The sequence below is a fragment of the Protobothrops mucrosquamatus genome, unplaced genomic scaffold, assembly GCF_001527695.2.
Source record: "Protobothrops mucrosquamatus isolate PMUCROS unplaced genomic scaffold, P.Mucros_1.0 scaffold1145, whole genome shotgun sequence".
In the NCBI taxonomy this organism is placed as follows: Eukaryota; Metazoa; Chordata; class Lepidosauria; order Squamata; family Viperidae; genus Protobothrops; species Protobothrops mucrosquamatus.
The window spans coordinates 190,455-208,546 of NW_015387361.1; the positions used below are offsets into that span (position 1 = coordinate 190,455).

Consider the following 18,092-nt stretch of genomic DNA (forward strand, 5'->3'; position numbering starts at 1 on the left):
TATTTTGCTTTGCAGCAAAAAAAGGCATTTACTGAGAAGCAGAAAACCCCACTCCTGACACACAAGTGTCTTTCCCTGATCAGCTGAAGAGACACAGCAAGGAGAGCAAGATTCCATTTCAGGCTCCACAACATGTCAGTCAGAGGTTCCTTTCACCTTTCCCTTCTCCTTGGTTTTTTCTCAGTTCTGGATCCTTTAGGAGAGACACTGAAGCTATTCCTAATTTGCAGCTCTGGTTTTCCTCTGAAATACTGAGAATTGTTTCTCCATTGCAGTCACCTTTATTGTTCCCATGCCAATGTCTTAACCTTCTGCAAAATCCTTGATTAGCAAATCCGAGCAGGATACCTCCATAGAGGGGGAGAAAAGTATTGCCTCTCAACAGAAGGGAGATAAAGAGAAATTGTTTCAAAAGTTATCTTAATATTTGTGTCTCATACTTCTCTTTCTATCATGAATGATGGCTGTGTTGCTGGGCCAATTCAGGACAACAAGAACGTACACAAGCTTGACAAACAGGCTTTGTAGGCTGATAGAGCTGTGTTGTAAAATGCTATCTTATCAAAAACTAGGCAGTATCTGCGTTTTGAAAAATTAAGTTCTTCCTGTTAATTGTGCAGTCCATCATCTCCCATTACATTTGTGGAGGTATGGTGGGCTTTGCCTATAGCAGCCTGAAATTGCCAACAGGTACCAGTTGCGGTCAATCTTCTGCATTAGCAGTCAGCTGCACTGAGAATTGGCAGAGATATACACCAGATTTTATACATTTTATATTGTCTTAAATGTTTCAGTAACATCAGAATAGTGTGGGTTAAGGCTACTTCTGGTATTAGTTGGGGTGAGATTAAATACAGGAATTCTAAGCAAGCAATAAAACATTTTTTTACAGTTATTAGATCTACATAAGGAAAGGTCTATGGATTTGTTTTCTGAGAGTTTCCCTGCCTATGTAATTCATTAAATAAAGTATTTTGTTAGATTGTAATAATTGCAATCAAATACCCAACTATATCCTCATAGCAATTCATATCTGTCCTCTACTTGCTGTTGGAAAAGTGTTACATTAAAAAAAATGCTATGAGGAAATGAAGTAAAAAAAAAGCAAAAGAAGTATCAACCTGGATTTAGTAGTATTATTGCACCTGTTTTGTGCCCTGTCAAAAGCTTAAAACACTGCCATTTCCCGTATTTCCTCATTAAAACAACTTTCAGTTTTGACAGTAAAAGGGAATATTTCTCATATGAAAAAGTTGGGTATTTCCTTATGAGTCACAGTTAGGGATGTAATTAAGACTGATATAAAAGGACAGTCGCTCTGTTAACTAAATAATCCAATTTTAAATAAATGTCTCAGTGACATGTTTGGGCATTGCTGATCTCCAGCATGGCAAACATCCTATCCTGTAAGTATTGCTAAAAATCGTAACATTTATTTACAGCTGACATTAATGTGTACAATTTAATTTTATTCTTTTATTCTGTGTACAGTAGTTAAAGTGCAAAGTGCCTCACTACATTTTATTGTCACAAAATTAGGGTAAAACCCTCATAAATACTGTAAATAAAATTTAAAACATGAATAAGCTTAGAATTATCTTTTTTTTCCACCTTTGGAAGAGTTGTGCTATTGCAATTTTTTTTTATTGGACATGGAAATTATCTGCAATTAATGTTCCTGCTATCTTTTAGTGTTATAAATTTGGCCAAAGCCCCTCTTGTAAATTCACAAGTATGTACATACATAAGATAACATCCTTTAATTTTAAAGGTGTTTTGCCATCCCTCAGCCTGAAGCAAATTTGATATATAAAGGGCATGAGCAAAAGAAATGACACAAGCTTACTCTAATATTGTTTGATGTATGCCCTATAAGACTAAGAGTTTGGAAGATTTACCATATGGAAGAAGACAAACTAACTGTCCAGATTCAAAGGTACTTTATGTTTTCTTTAGCTTATCTACAGTCTTGGTTTTTTTTAAAAAAAATCATTATTTTTAAGTAAAACATATTATTTATAATAAACCTTTATAGCAGCAGAATTATTTAGATCTACAATTTTGTAGTTTGAAAATAATTTTTATACAATGCCTATTAGATTATTGTAGCAGGAATAAAGTGCATAATAATTTATTACTAGACATGGAACAACCAAAATTATATTTAGAGCTAAATTAGATTCACATGATGTTGGTAAAATTTAACATTTCCATAATTTCTGTTACCAACTGTTGCATGGACGAATTTTTCTTATATAAGCAATAATATACCACCATTCTTTATAAAATAATGATTTGCTATTTTTCATGGTGAAATAATGGCTTTTATGAGAAACTTTCTCAAGCAATGATATAAACTAGATCATATCAAACCATTTAAATCTAGAGATATTATATTGTAAAAATATTTCATTGTTCAGCAATTACTTTAACTGGTAAAAATAAAAATATTTTCTTAGCAGTATTTTATTCTGCTTACTGTACATGTATAATAATTCTTAACTTTGGAGCAAAAAAAATCTTCTGTTTATATATGACATATTATTAAAAACTGTTCAAGCAAATATTTGAATAATTTTATTCTTGAATGAATCCTTTTTTGAAGTTCTTTTAATAAATTGGGAAGAATGTTTTGCATTAAAAGTCTTCAATAAATTCTTTTTGTCTTGGTTTGTTAAACTTCAAAAGTCTGAATTTTGAATTTGAAGAACTTATACTATGTTCTTTTCAGATACATGCAATTTTGGAGAGATCATAAAGTCTTATTACAATATGATGTAATCTATCACATTGTCATTCTCAACTTTTTTGTTAACATGTCTGATGTAGATGCTGCTTCATATGTTAGAATCTTCAACATCTACCTGAGATATTTTAATATTTATATTATTTTCTTCATATTTTTCATGGCAGAAGGCATTTTTAGGCAATGATAAACTTGAATATACTATGAGCAAAGTCTGATGTCTGTCTGTTTGTTAATTCTTTCATAAATATCTGATAAATGTTTTTATCAAGGCAAATCATCCCCCATTCCCACTTCAAGTTTTTCTTCACTTCTTTAAACAAATATTTGATTCGATTGGAATCCTCTTTTAAATAATATATTAAGAGTGCTTTGCATTTTAGCTTTGTCTTCTTTCTTGTTGGAGGATGACTACTAATTTCTTATTTTTGGCTCTTTCAAGTATATTTTTATCCACTTACTGAATGGTTGATTCTAAAGCACCTCTCCTAGACTTGCTGTATTTCTTGGTTGTTTTTTGTGGGATATCAATTCAATTAATAAATAATAAAAAGAATGAAACATGAAGAGCTTAAAAAAACATTAATTTTAAAATAGTAGAAAACCAACATTTTGAAGAATAAGGAATGTATGTCACTTGAATATCTTGAATGTTGCAGTTGCCCAACAAAGCTGAAACAAAATATTTGGTCATAAAGGAGCTTCCAGCACTGCACCCTTAATAGGTACCTTCCCTGCACTTATACTGGCTACCCTCTAAACCAACTTAAGAAAATCCTGTCAGACTGAGATATTTCGGCAACAATTTGGAACCTTTTCAATCCAGGCAACAGGCTACAACATCTTCCCACTGGGCAAGTCACCTGCTATCATTTTGATTACCATTAATCCCAATAGAACTGCTTCTTGTAGACAACTTTTATTGAGCATATGTACATTTATGGGTGTATATGTCTGCATGCATGTATATCTATAGTGGTCTGTGGGAATATATTTGAGAGGCAGAAGAATGAAGACCCACAGGCTTAGCAATAGTCAGATAAGAGACAGTCCACAAGGAATGAGGGACATGGTAAGCATCTCAGAAGAGATACTCCCTAATTCCCCGGAAAGTAAAGGCAAGGAGGAAAAGATATGCTTTCAGACTTTCAACCTGACAAAAAAAAGTAATGTTATTTCTCATAATGTGAGCTTCTTGTTGGACTAATTCAAAGGGCTGAAAAATATGGTTTCATGAATTCCCAATTATAAGTTTAGTTCTAGGCACCCTTTCTTGTAGGCTGGTATTAATGTAAAATGTATTCTTCATATAGTGGAAATGAATAAAGAAAAGATATTTGCTATCCAGGTTGTCCCTTTCAATCCTTGCAAATAAAGAATTGTTATATATTATTGGTACATTTGGATTTTGACACAAATGTGATGGAATAGAAAGAGGAAGAAGAATAGAGTTTCAGGGTAGTGAATGATTATTCTCATGCTAAAATAGGCTTTTTTAAAAAAAAACCAAAAAAAAAAACCTCTGCAGTTCTCTTCATTTAATTCCTTGCAGAAATGGAACTTTTAGTGAACACTTGATGTTCTGAATTTATTTCTAGAGAAAAACAGAGAAAGTTCACTCCAATGTAGCAACTATATATATCCACAAAATTCTCGTCTCTAATGAAATGAGTAGGAAATTATTCTTGTCCTGAAACATCACTGCTGTAGAGATCAGTGCCTGGCTGGTACTCTTCACTAAAAGTACTGTGTTTTCTAAGTACTTAGAAATGAGACGGGGGGCAATGCACATGAGTTGCCTTCCAATGATTATGGACTATATTTCAAATTTAACACATTGTCCTGTTGTTTTTTTATCTTGGCATTGGCATTCAAAAGCCATGGTTCCTTTCTTCAGACCAATCTAATGTATTTCTAAAATATGGTGAATTCTCTTCAGCATAGAAGTTAGAATCAGTTTTGAAAATCTTCATTTTGACTGTAATTTTGCTAGTAAAGTGGCATTTACTAGTAGACCTACTGTATTTTTTTTCCTCTCCTTTGCCTCTAGACAGGCTTTCCAAAATAGTTTAAGCAGATTAAAGGATCTTTGTGCAGGCAAAAGACAAAACTGGGGAAAAAGGAAGTCCTTTTCATAAATAAATCTGTTTGCATAATACTGAAGTCCTTTGAATTGTTCATTTTGTTAATACTAAGATTTTTATCTGCAAGGTGAAAGAAAAGTCAGAATTTCATATATTGCTAAACAGTCATATATATCAGTTCCTAAATCTCTTTTCCTTCTTACAAATCTTTTATCAATGCAATTCTTACAATTCTAATCTCAAGGGACTTTTTGTTGGATTTTGTTATTTTGTTGAATTTCCAGGATGGTAATTGATTCTTCCAGTTTTTTTTGTTTTGTTTTGTTTTGATTTGTTTTGATTTGTTTTGTTTTTGCACAATACTCCAAGGAGCAACTGTTCTTTCTGGACAAGAAAACTATAGAAATAAAATATCACATTGTTATTCTTGGCAAAGACCACATCCTTTGGGAAAAACTGAGAAATATATGAGGTTTTTTGTTTGTTTTGGCATATGAAAGCATTTTATTTTATTGCAAGTATATGAGTAACTTAAATTTAAATAAGATTGACAACCAATATTGGTTACTATTTGATAATATTTTGTATGGTAATAGTTTCTGTTTGTATTAAATAGATGAATAGGATTAGTGAATTAGTGAATCCTGAAAGGAAAAGTTCTGATTATGATAGCCTTGATAAACAGTGAAACTCATCTTATTAAAGTACCCTTTAACATTCATTCTTTGTTTATTTTTCAGGTTGAACTAATAAACAAATATGGATTCTACAAGAAGAACTAGTATTGGTATACAACTAAATTTTAATGTTTTTGCCTGATTCCCCTTTTCACAGCATTTTTGATACTTGATATTTTTCAATATATGTCTTATTCTATTTGCCTTGTTCAATAAATGCAGTCAGAACAAGTTTATATTAAAGTTATAACAATTTATTATAGCTGCCATGCTATATTCCCACACTTTTTTCATGGTGACATTTGATCCACATCTGAAACCTAATGAAGAATTTGGCCATGGACATTCTTAAGCCACCCAAGAATCAGATTTTCATATCTAAAGTCCTGCTTTCATTAAATTGTTACTCAATGAAGCAGAAAATGCCCCTTGTCCAGGCTTTATATTTTACCCTTTATATTTATTACACACTTCGGAGATGTGGTCTAGTTGAATTTGATTCAACCTGAGCTCTGCTTCTTATTTCATCAAAAGTTATTCACGTATATATTTTATTTTTATTTGACAACATTTTTCAAATGCTGCTCGAGTTTTCTGTGAATAACAAACACATTTCAACACGTTTAACCATTTTTGTGAAGCAAAAGGTCAATTTGCTAAAAATTTTGTTGAGAACAAAGAGAAATTCTGTTTGTATCTGTAGCCTACCATTTTCACTCAAATGTTTTATGCTATTTTCTGATTTTCAAGAACTAATGGGACACTTCCTGTCCTTGTTCATGTGCCTTGATAATATGCAATAGTATAATAATCAATAAAACGTATCATGCAGCGGATGAAAGGAGCTTATACGAGAAATGCTTTCTCGTGCTTTCATTTGTATCTAGCTTCAGATCATGGTGTCTATCTTTTTCGCCACCTTCATTGCTTAACTATATAACATTACTCATATTGAGATTAGATAATACATTATCCTTCCAAATGTGTTTTTTCCAAAGTATTTTAATATGGTTTATCATGGCATAAATTTAATGACCTTTTTTTTTCTTTTGACATATATAGTCGATTGGAAATCATACAATAGAGATACAATCATACAATGTGTTTGGACTGTTATTACAAACACATATAGACATCACATTACTCTCTTTCAGAGTAAGCAACATTTGCAAATGCAAGTGTAAGCAATAGTAGGGAACACAAATTAAAATCAAGAGATAAAATAAAAGGAAACCTAATTCAGCTATTTTGCATAAACACCATCTTGTGTACTTTTCTGTATATTTCTGTTCTAGCAAACAAATTCATATGTGTACTTTGTCCCTTACATTATCCCCCAAAAACAACCTTCTTGGTTTTCACCTTCGTTTCAATGAATTCAGTCTCCTTTCATATATTTGTGATTATATCTTTATCCTTTGTCTCTGAATGACCAAAGGTTCTCAATAAGTCTTTTTATATTCATTCATTCATCTTTATATTCAGTCCACATAAGTTTATCACCCATTCATAACCTTATCTCTTACCACTCTGGCTTCTTAAGTACAGTAACCATTTTCTCGTAGCTTCAATTTCCTTTTGTGAAATTTTCAACTTTAATGCAATGGACAGAATCAGTTTAATATGTACATATAGCTATTTTTACTTTTTTTTAATCTTCATTCCTTCATTCCAGCATTTGCGTATCTGAAAATTTCTCCATTCATTTCCTCATTTTTAGGAAATATTATACCAAGCTACACAAATTAATCTTCTTATTCTAATCTTTTGCCATCTATTTTTCTTGTCCCACACTACAACTTCGGCCTGTAGAAAATTCTGGCTGTGGGAATGATAGAGTTTGAAGTTCATACATCTGAAATATGCTGAAACTCAAAAACACTGTATTAGAACCTCATTTTTATTTTCTCCAAAACCATGCTTCATTTTCTGTGTCTCTTTTATCCTTCTTTGTTTCTTGTTCCAATATACATTTTGCCTACTTCCCATCTTCTAGGAACTTTTTGCAATGTAGTGACATATTCAGGATGTTTTGTAGCTGTTTATTTTTTAAAAAATACAGAATACCATTCCTTGTTTATTGCAGTTACAATTTTGTTTCATGCATTTTTAAAACAGAGCTGGACAGTGAGTGAGAAAAAATAATGGCTTGATGATACTTCAGGGCTAAAATTTGGTTGTCCAGCATTTAGCATTAGTTTTTGTGCAGGGATAGCCATCTCTTTTTATAAAACATGACTTTTTGTTTTTCTTTCTTAGGAAATTGTGACGACAATGTCTACAAGTATGGTTTCTTTATAAAATCACCACCACCTCAACTTTTTAATAATCAGGTACAGTTAAGAAAATGATAGCTTTACTATCATCATTATCAAAATACATTCCTAATGTGTTGGTTTTCTACTAATGCATGAACTTGATTTTTCCCCTTTGTGTAGAGTTCCTGGAAAAGGAGATATTTTATTCTTTCTCATTCTGCCCAAAATGGTTACATCTTGAGCTATCGTAAAGGCCAGCAAACAAAGGGCCACATTGAAATTAATGAGTAAGTATTTGAATAAGTCTATCACAGTTTATTTTAACAGAGTTACTAATTAAATACAAAACTTCTGATGCTTAAATAATACAGGATGCTGCAATTTCCCCTGGTTCTATAATACATTTTTGTCTAGATTATATGATATGTGGCTACAACTTCCCTATGGAACAGCTCCCTGACCCCAGTTCTTTATGGTCCTAACCCTGTTTCACAAACCTGGCTTTTTCAAAAGATTCTGACACATGATGCATTATGATAATATTGAATCTATGTTTAATAAGCGTGGCTATGTTTTGTTTTATGCTGTGGGATCATCATTATCATCTTGTATTTTTTAGTCCTAATATCTAATTTATCTCGATTTGCTGTTTGATCGAGGTAGCATATAATAAGCAAGTACAGGTAGTTCTCAACTAACAACAGTTCACTTAGTGACCATTCAACATTACAGCAGCATTGAAAAAAGTTTTTCACACTTATGACTGTTGTAGAATCCCTACAGTCATGTGTTCAAAATTCAGACAATTGGCAACTGACTCATATTTACGACAATTTCACTGTCCCAGGTTCATCTTTTGTGACCTTCTGACAAGCAAAGTCAATGGGAAAGCCAGATTCACTTAACAGCCATGTTACTAACTTAAAAACTGTCATAAAATGGGGCAAAATTCACTTAACAAATGTTTCACTTAGCAACAAAAAAATTTAGGCTCACTTGTGGTCGTAAGTCTAAAGTTACCTGTAAGTAAATAAATAAGTAAATATTAGAGAGCAAGTTGTAAGGGGACAGTCAAATAACTCCCTCGTGCATTAAAATAAATGCGAATACTAGAGTTGCATGAGTTTAGTCAAATTCTGACTATATACAGTAATTGTAGGATCAGAATTATGTCTTCACAAAAAGGACCACTTTATGTATGTGGGCTTGAAAACCCTAGATGATCATAGGCAAAGAGTGAGGAACTATTATCTTCCATCTAATAGTTGCCTGGGTTTTTGTCACCTGGGTGTGATAGCTCTATTGATTGCCTAAGAACTTCTTTGGGCAGGAATTTTCTGTACCAGATGTAATCTACAAACTTTATCTTCTCATATCTGTAAAACTTAATGAACATTCCTAGTAACTGCCTTGATAGAATTAAATCCTGAAATGTTCCTAAACATTTATTAAGCGTCTGATATCTTTGATTCACGTTCAGTTTTTAAACTCATGGAACAGGATAAGGATTTGAGAAACAATTGTGTCCCAAATCTAGTCTTCCACAATCTGCTCCCATCCAGAAGTTTCCAAAACCAAAGTCCAACTAACCCAGCTAGCAAAACTGTTGTTTCAAATGCAACGCAGGCATTCTTAGAAAAAATGTACTTTTTATTGTAAGAATTTGTTTTTAAACAGTCACAAATTAATAACATTTATTTGTTTACCTATATTATTTGACAGGGCTTCAAAAATAGAAATTGGCATAGGTGACTCTGATAAAATGTCTGTTGTGAAAAAGATGTTCAAGTGCCAGTCCACTGAAGTGATCAGTATCACTACAGAGAACAGAATATTTTACCTTATTGGAAGAGATAGGTAAGTTCACAATCCTTTTACGGACATGGTTTTAATTTGTTATAATGTTAGAAAACAAGCACACCAAAACTTTGAAAATGGACCCTTAGACTAAAATATTTCTGGGGTATGAGTATGTGTTTAAACACATCCAAGAAGGAGGTACTTTACAACCTTGAAAACTGCATCTACTATGAAACTGTTCTTATTGATAAGATGTTTCTTCTAGCATTCAGCTATAATCTGCTCCCTATAATTTCATATCATTATTCTGAATTCTGCAGTTTGCACAGAGGAGAGATATTAACTGCAGTCATAGTTCAATACTGTTTATGACAGAGTTAGATTCTCAACATTTATGGCATAAGGCTGCAAAAGAGAAGAGCAAAGTGTGGCGAACACTTGCTCACAATTATGGGAGGAAGGAAGGGAAGAAAAAGAAGGAAAGAGAGAGAGACAGAAAGAAAGAAAGAAAATATATTTTTCATAATTAAATAAAATTATTTTAAGAGAAAACTATTTTCCACTATTCTAGAATAGTGGAAGTTCTATCATGAGAAGGGAAAAATGAGCTAATTCTTGTGAAATCAATTCTAGTGGAATATTTTCTGTGGCTCCTTTGAAAACTATCTGAAATTCAGATTTGCGCTGCACTTTCGCTATGGGAGAAAAAATAGTTATACTTAAAAAATCCATATTCTCTTAGACATATCCTATAATTAAGCCTTTTCTTCCTTTTCCCCCAGAATTCAATAAATTCTTATATCTGAACAAACTGACTCAGAAACAAAACTGAAGGAGTTTTCCCCTCCCCCTGTTTATAATTATAATTCTTCTCAGATTAAAAAACACTACCAATTTCCTTAATAGTTACTCTGAAAGAATTTTAATTTCTTCCTGTTTTCTAGTAAGATCTTGTAAACAAAAGGTGTGGTACAAAGAACACTTGTTTAGAATTATCTTTGACCTTTGTAATTAGGTCATCTAGAACAGAGTTTTCTTTAAACAATGGAGTTATATCGTTCTTTTGAAACATAATGTTAGTTTTAATGTTTTTATAAGCTTTTATAAGTCAGAAAGGAAAAAAGTTATTAGAGTTCAGTTGCCTTCATCAAAAATAGTTATTGTGAAGATCGATTGGTTATGGTAAATGAAGGGGTTTTTGCAGTGAAGTCTCAAGAATCTCCTACATTCGTAATCCCCATTAAATCCACCATTAACTGGATTGCTGCATATAGAGTTGAGCATACATTCGCCCATGTACAGGAAGAGCAAGCATGCATGATATCAGTCTCTGCAATTCATCTAAGCCAGAGGTGTCAAATTGCTGGCCCGCAGGCCGGACATGTCACGCGGAAGCCGCGCCCACCCCGTTGCCAGCAATGGCAAAATAGTCCCAATACGTTGCACGACGTCACGTTACATCGTGAGTTTGACATGTCTGATCTAAGCAATCAGCCAAAAGTATGAAAAAGGGCATGTCATACCTACCATGACCATATATTCTCATTACATATTTGGCTGGAGGTAGAGTAACTGGAAGTAAAGAGAGGCTATGAATGCAGAGAAATTGGAGCAGCAAACTGGCTCCCACTCCTGCACCCACATGCGTAGTTTGTTTAAAGGAGAAATTGATGAAGAAATCTCTATTGGATAATATCACTGGCTCCATAGAAGAATTTCTGTGCAACATCAGAATTATTGCATATCCTTACTACTTTGGTGTTTTGATATCAATTGAAACCAAAGGATAATGTATATTTTGTTTAACAGGCCAAAAGTGCAGTTTACAGATTGATGTCTCAAGGATTAAACTCCAAATTATTGCAAGAAAGACTAGAAATCAAATTTGAATACTATGCAAATGTTAGATCTCCAGATTGTGAAAGGCTGCTTCATAAACTGAATAATCTGATACTTTGGCCGCAGTATTATGTTTGGTTTCCAGAAGAAAAATGCCCATTTAGAAGAATGGGTTTGCACTTATGACTGCAGCATTCACTTAACAACTGTGGATTTACTTAATTAGTATGGTGATTCACTCTCATAAAAATGGTCTTTAAATCAGCTATCTTACAATTTTGACTTTGATTCTGGCTGTAAATTGCAATTTGAGGACTACCTGTATAGGAATCATTTTGAAAAGCATAATTTCTTTCACCATCCTTAGTCTGATATCAATTTTTAATTAACAGAAACTGTCTGAGGGTTAACATCCAGCCCACCAATTAAAATATCATCTTTTCTTCTCCTATCATTTTTCAGCAAGAAAAAAGACACCATTAGAATAATTGGGCAAATAGAAGAATTGAACTCGAGCCATCCTCAAAATAATTCATGCATAAAATAATGGAATCACTCAACAAGTTTCTTTTTTAAAAGCACCTTGGGCCCTGTTAGACAATTCATTTCATATTTGAAGAATCCTTGGTGTTGTCTCCAAATATCTGTAGTCTTATAGCTGTTGAAATGATGACCTATTCCAGTGATGGCGAACCTTTTAGAGACCGAGTGCCCAAACTGCAACCCAAAACCCACTTATGCATCGTCGGGTGCCGGGTGGGTATGGCCCATTGGGTGGGTGTGGCCCATTGGGTGGCCGTGGCTACAGTGGTAATGGCAGACTGGGTGGGACTAAAAAGTGCAATCAATCAATTCCAACTTTGCAAGATCTTTTTTTTTCTGCGAGAAGTTGAAATTGACTGATTGATTGAACCTTTTTTTTTTGTACACGGCGGCGGAGGCCTAAAACGAAACAGTTTTATAAAACCCAGCTGAAAGCCCAGGACTCGGGCGACGGTGCGAGTGCCCACAGAGAAGGCTCTGAGTGCCGCCTCTGGCACCCGTGCCATAGGTTCGCCACCACTGACCTATTCCTACAAAAATGAAAAGATAATACAGACACTTACATAAACAACAACAGTTCATTTATTATCTAATTTACATAGCAACCAATCTCACAAAAAAGTGACCCTGAGTGCAGTGGTGGGATTCAGCCAGTTTGCACCACTTCGGCAGAACTAGTAGCTAATTTTTTGTTGCCCAGGCCCAGAATGAACTTCCGGAAGTAGCATCCACACAGAGAACCAGTTGCTCACATATCTGAATCCCACCACTGCCTGAGTGGCAAACAAAACAAAACAACAAAACAGTTTCCCTTCTTTTTTAAAAAAAGAGGGTGGGTGAGTAAAATTTCTTTTAAGTCAAGCTTGACTCTCCATAGAAAGGCTGAATTTTACTGGACAACAATATTAAAGTGGTTTTCCTGTTTATGTTTGTGGGATTTTTTTTCCAATTTCCTATTCTAGCCTACAAATCAAACATTCAAATCCAAGGGAATTTCACTCTTCCAAGTCATTGTGCTTAATTCTGAAGTCCAGATAGGTGCTGCAGCTTGCTGCATGCTTTTTGATTAATTCTGAAATTCAAAGGCAATGGCAAAAAATGACAGAGTCATCCATCTGGTGGAATGTCTAAAGCTTGTGAGCATCATCTGGACTTTTTTTTTTTTTAACTTCTGTTACTCACCAGGCAATGTCTACACACTTTCATTTCTCACTCATGTGTCTGTTTCTCTTTTGTCTGTTTTAAAACATTTAAACAATTCTAGCAAGGAAGTTGAGGAATGGGCCACCTTCCTATTTACATTGTGCTCAGAACAACAGGTAAATTAATGTTTTCTTTTGAGTTACACCAAGAGTTTATGTTATTAAAATACCATATTTAATGTTTCTGGAGAAAAAAAAAGACAAAACTGTTAATTTTCATTTGCCTTCCTTCTTTTCCAACCACATTCTAGTTCACAAGAAAACTTGGTATGCACACCACATAGGATTTTACTACCAATTGTTGCCAAAAGCTTTAATAAGGCATCAGATTACAGAAACCAGATTTCAAATTATTAGCTCAAGAAATGTCACTTTTACAAGCAATATTGTAAATCTTTGAGGTTGATAACAATAAGCCCATTCTTTTCCTATTTGCCTTCATTAAAGGCAGGTTTACTTAAAGTTCTTCCCCTTTAGTTAAGAATGTGAATCAATTTCCTCCACCTATTCACATTTCACTTTCACTGACACATTCTGTGAGGAAAGTGGGTTCCTTAATCTCCTGAATGTTGACAAGATAATATTTACATAATTTTTATTTGTGTTCCATGTCCAATTTTAAAAGACAGGATTACAACACATCAGCCATGTACTATATTTCTTTAAAAGATTTATACCCATCTTAAGCATCTCTGGTAGCTCACAACAACAATGAAAGCAATAACTAAAGAACAAGCAAAAGTAATAACTATAACAATCATAAAAACAGTAAAACAATAAATTAAACTTATACATAAAAGCATGAACTAAATAATAATATAAGGAAGACACCAGATGGTTTATGCAGACCGTGGCTATTGTTAAAATTTAGCAACCTTCTTAAGTGTTATATGAAGTTTTGAGACAGCTTAACCTAATCATCAATGTCCCATGTTATTAACAATCATAAAACTGGTTACTAGTGAGTATTTGCTATTAAGGGAAAACATTTGTTTCTTTTTTATTTATTTATAAATTATATTTATATAAGTGCTGTGGGTGGTGTACAGTTTTAAAACAACATACAATACAGTAAAAAACAAAAAACAAAAAAGGTAAAAACCCAAGAACTAACACATTGAAGTATTAATCAATTTTTCTCCGTGGCACATATTGGGAAAGAGCTGGGCCTTCAATCAAAGGGCAGCACACCTGGGACTATTGTAACCTTGCAACACACCAGTTGCATTGTTTCCAGAGCAGCACCAGAACAGAAAAAGGCTTATTTAATCAACCTCTTGAATCAAAAGCCAGAATGACCCCTGCAGCAGAATGTTTAATAGCAAGAGCTCATAATATAATAATGTAATTTTATATCCCAAAGTAATGTCTCTTCACCTAGAAAAGACAATGTGGAAGTTTTCAACACAGCAAAATGTTTGAGGATTAAATGACAATGAATAAATAAAACAAGCAAGTAGAGCCTCGCTATCTTTTGAATAACTTTCTGAACATATTTGCCACCCTAATTGAATGGAATATAAAGTGAATTTTATTTATGGGTATCTGAAGTTTCAAAGAAAGAATATAGCCATTTATTTATTACACAGTTTACACACTGCCCATTTTTGTGGATCTCAAGTAAAGTAGTTTACAAAATAAGGAAATGTGTAAAATAACAGGAGCAAGTAACAACTAATAATCTGCCTACTTGCCCCAAAAAGCTTGCAGAAACATATCTTCAGCTGTTATGATCAACAATTGTTATGATTTATGTAAAGTATATAAAGTTTGCTGCCTAAATTTTGAATCAGAAACAGAAAATCAGAAGTCGGTCCCAATCTGTCCCAGCCTGTCTTGATGAATTGGATATTACCTCTATCACCAAAATGGATCAGTGTCTTGGTACTAAATATGAAGTAAGTGTTACGTGTTTAATTTTTAGACACACATCCACTTTAATTGCAAGCCAGTTGTATAATATTATGTGGCAAGGGGCAAAATATTAAGAAGTCAAGAAATACCCGATCCTAAGAAATTGGATTTTATTCTTCATTCTTTCTTCCATTAGTTACTCTTATATTCCCACTAAGCATACTTAGTCATTACTAGTTTGTTTTAGAAGTTTTGGAGAGGGATGTACTTGAGCAGACTTTCTTCCATTCTTATGATAACTCTAGATATATATAAAATTTTTATTCAATACTTGAGGTGGCATGGCAATAAAACAAGGATAGCAAAAACTTTCTCTTTTCCTTCAACAATTCTTATTTCTTATCTGAGATGGGCCAAAATCATCAGTTGGGTAGCATCCCAAGCATACTGGCTGGAAATCCTGGGAAATCCTGGGAGTCCACACTTCTTAAAGTCCCCAAGGTTGAGAAACATTGTTTTCGGAAAATTTCCTGTCTCTTCTTTCACAGTATGCTCAATATTAACAGCATATCCTAGCTGTGCCATTTAAAAAAAAAATCACCCTTTTCTTCTTCAACAATCATAACATATTAAAAGTAAATTAAAGCTAAAGTGTCTGTTTATATTAATTCTTATCAGAAACTCTATCTCAGATTTTCAGCTATCACTGTTAATTAAGCAACTTGAAATAAAGCCATTCAGTGACTAATTATTTTCTTTGGGGTATAGGACATAGCAACATCAGTTCACAAACAAAGGCCAAACTCAGATCCTAGTCCTCAAGAAACCCAGAAAGAACTACATATTTATGAATCCCCGGGAAAACTCCTACGCCGTCTGGTGAGTTCAGAAACTGATCCTGGATATGTTGTCCATCAGAATTATATGAAATATTTATTAATATTTAATTATTTGCAGTAAGGGGAACAATTTCACAACCTACCTTCCTTCTTTCCTTCCTTCTTTCTTTCCTTCCGTCCTTTCCTCTTGCCAATTGTTGCTTTATTTCTGGCTCTTTTTACTCTTGTGAGGCTCCAAATATGGTGATGTTTGACAAAGGAGTTAGTATTAATGAATGAATGTTTAGTAATACAATGCAGTATGCAGATGTTTCGCTATTTGGCCAGAATATTTATACAAGATAAATGTGTATGGGATCTATGCATTAGCATAATAATGTTCAATAGTTATCTAAGCATTTTACCATTTACCATTTACCTTTTAAAATTATAACAATAGCTCTTGTTACTGTACTTAATATATAGATATATACCAACTGGCAGAGATGAGTCTTAATTTGGCTTTTCCCCCACATTATAACATATATATTTTAATCAGTGACCTCCATTTTCTGATCTTCATTTCTGATCTTCTAATAAGGAAGCAATAGGTACCTCACTGTTTTGCGGTGATTTTTATAGCTGACATTTATTTTTATCTTCTCAAATATTTTTGAGTAAAAAAAATAATTAAATTATTGTTTTAGAGGCAACTGACAAATACTTCATTTGAAGAACAGGAAGAAAAAGAGGAATATTATGCTTCTCCATCAAGTATTTTAGCTGAGGTAAGCAGAATGGCTTGATCTCCCATGTTATCAATGAGGCAAGCCATGGACTAAGCACAATACGGATGTTTGCATAAACAAGTACAATCGTTCATTTTTAACATGTTATTTATTTATACATTATTTATGTAATTATTTGCATGCTGCTTAACCAATTTAGGAGGGTTATAATCATAAGCGATAAGCATCTGAAAACATCACAGAAATATAATCAACATAGAAACATCAAATCTCTAAGTTTTTGCCGATCAGCAGTTTTAACTGCTGTCCTGAACAGCATAAAGAAAAGGGCCATTCTGACCTCAGGAGGTAAGCTATTCCAAAGCAAGAGAATGATGTCCAAAAACATCTTTCATCAGGTCCTTCCCCTAACATTCAAGGTTGGGAGGCCATAGCATTTCCCTCTCAATTTACATGCATTTGACAGGGACATTCTACCCTAGTCTTCCTTAGTCTGAACTGGCCAAAGACACTCTAGCACAGTGGTTTTCAACCTGTGGGTCGGGACCCCATTTGGGGTCGATTGACCATTTCACGGGAGTCGCCAAGCAAGGCTGTCCACCATTTTTTTGGTCCGCCATTTTTTTGGTCCGCCATTTTTTTCCCCTTTTCTGGCGGGTGCCTTACCTCCCTTGGGCTGGGCCAGCTGGTGGTCGGCCTGCTCCATCTCTGCCGCTTGCCAGCTACGTTTCGGCCGGCGCAGGGGGCGGCGCTCCTGGGCCTGCTCCATCTCTGCCGCTTGCCAGCTACGTCTCGGCGGTGCAGGGGGCGGCGCTCCTGGGCAGGGAAAGTCCTCGACTTACGACCGGTTGGGTAGTCCTCGACTTACGACCGGTTTAGTCCTCGACTTACGACCGGTTTAGTCCTCGACTTACGACCGGTTTAGTCCTCGACTTATGGCCGGTTGGGGTCATGGCATTAAAAAGGTTGAGAACCACTGCTCTAGCAGGAGCCCAGGAGAAGCCTAAATTGTGTATCAAATCCTTCAAGAGAGTAATATCCTTAAATATCCTGAATGTTTAAGAATTGGGTCTGCAATTGCTGCAATTGCTGATTGGTGTATTAAGCTTAGTGTTTCAGCTCTGTCTTCAATTGGCTCACTAAATTGCAAACATTTAACCATCACCTCTTGTAAGCCAGTATGGTCCAGCACACCATTGACAACATTCCATCCAAAACTAAAGTTGGAACTTCCTTGACACAGAGGAACTAGGGGTTTTAGTCTGAGTCTGTTCAATCCCACCTAGTCCCTTACATCTTGCAAATCCATTTCATCTTCTGCTCAGCCTTGGGTAGAGATATATCGGTAGAGGTCATTAGGATACTAATGATAACACCAAACAGATTGAAAAAGATTAGGAGAGAAGCCTTCATCCTATATTATAATGCCCAAATCTCCAATTTCTCTTCCCCCATTGTCACAAAACAGGATCTCTCTCTCTCTCTCTCTCTCTCTCTCTCTCTCTCTCTCTCTCTCTCTCTC

The 18,092-nt window shown here is 34.3% G+C and overlaps 1 protein-coding gene across 5 annotated transcripts in view; it reads left to right on the forward strand.

The window, feature by feature from the left end:
- Positions 1-1,110: 1,110 nt before the first annotated feature.
- Positions 1,111-18,092, forward strand: part of PLEKHS1 (pleckstrin homology domain containing S1) — a 30,402-nt gene continuing 13,420 nt past the window's right edge. For 2 of the 5 annotated variants that reach the window (XM_015820567.1, XM_015820562.1), the window contains exons 1-11: positions 1,111-1,406; positions 1,772-1,936; positions 3,406-3,600; positions 5,571-5,617; positions 7,767-7,840; positions 7,946-8,052; positions 9,488-9,622; positions 13,212-13,266; positions 14,943-15,047; positions 15,772-15,882; positions 16,529-16,609. In XM_015820567.1, coding sequence (XP_015676053.1) covers positions 5,590-5,617; positions 7,767-7,840; positions 7,946-8,052; positions 9,488-9,622; positions 13,212-13,266; positions 14,943-15,047; positions 15,772-15,882; positions 16,529-16,609 — 696 coding nt within the window. In that variant the 5' untranslated portion in view covers positions 1,111-1,406; positions 1,772-1,936; positions 3,406-3,600; positions 5,571-5,589. The remainder of the gene's footprint in view (positions 1,407-1,771; positions 1,937-3,405; positions 3,601-5,570; positions 5,618-7,766; positions 7,841-7,945; positions 8,053-9,487; positions 9,623-13,211; positions 13,267-14,942; positions 15,048-15,771; positions 15,883-16,528; positions 16,610-18,092) is intronic. The other 3 variants (XM_015820564.1, XM_015820563.1, XM_015820565.1) reach the window with 3 other exon arrangements.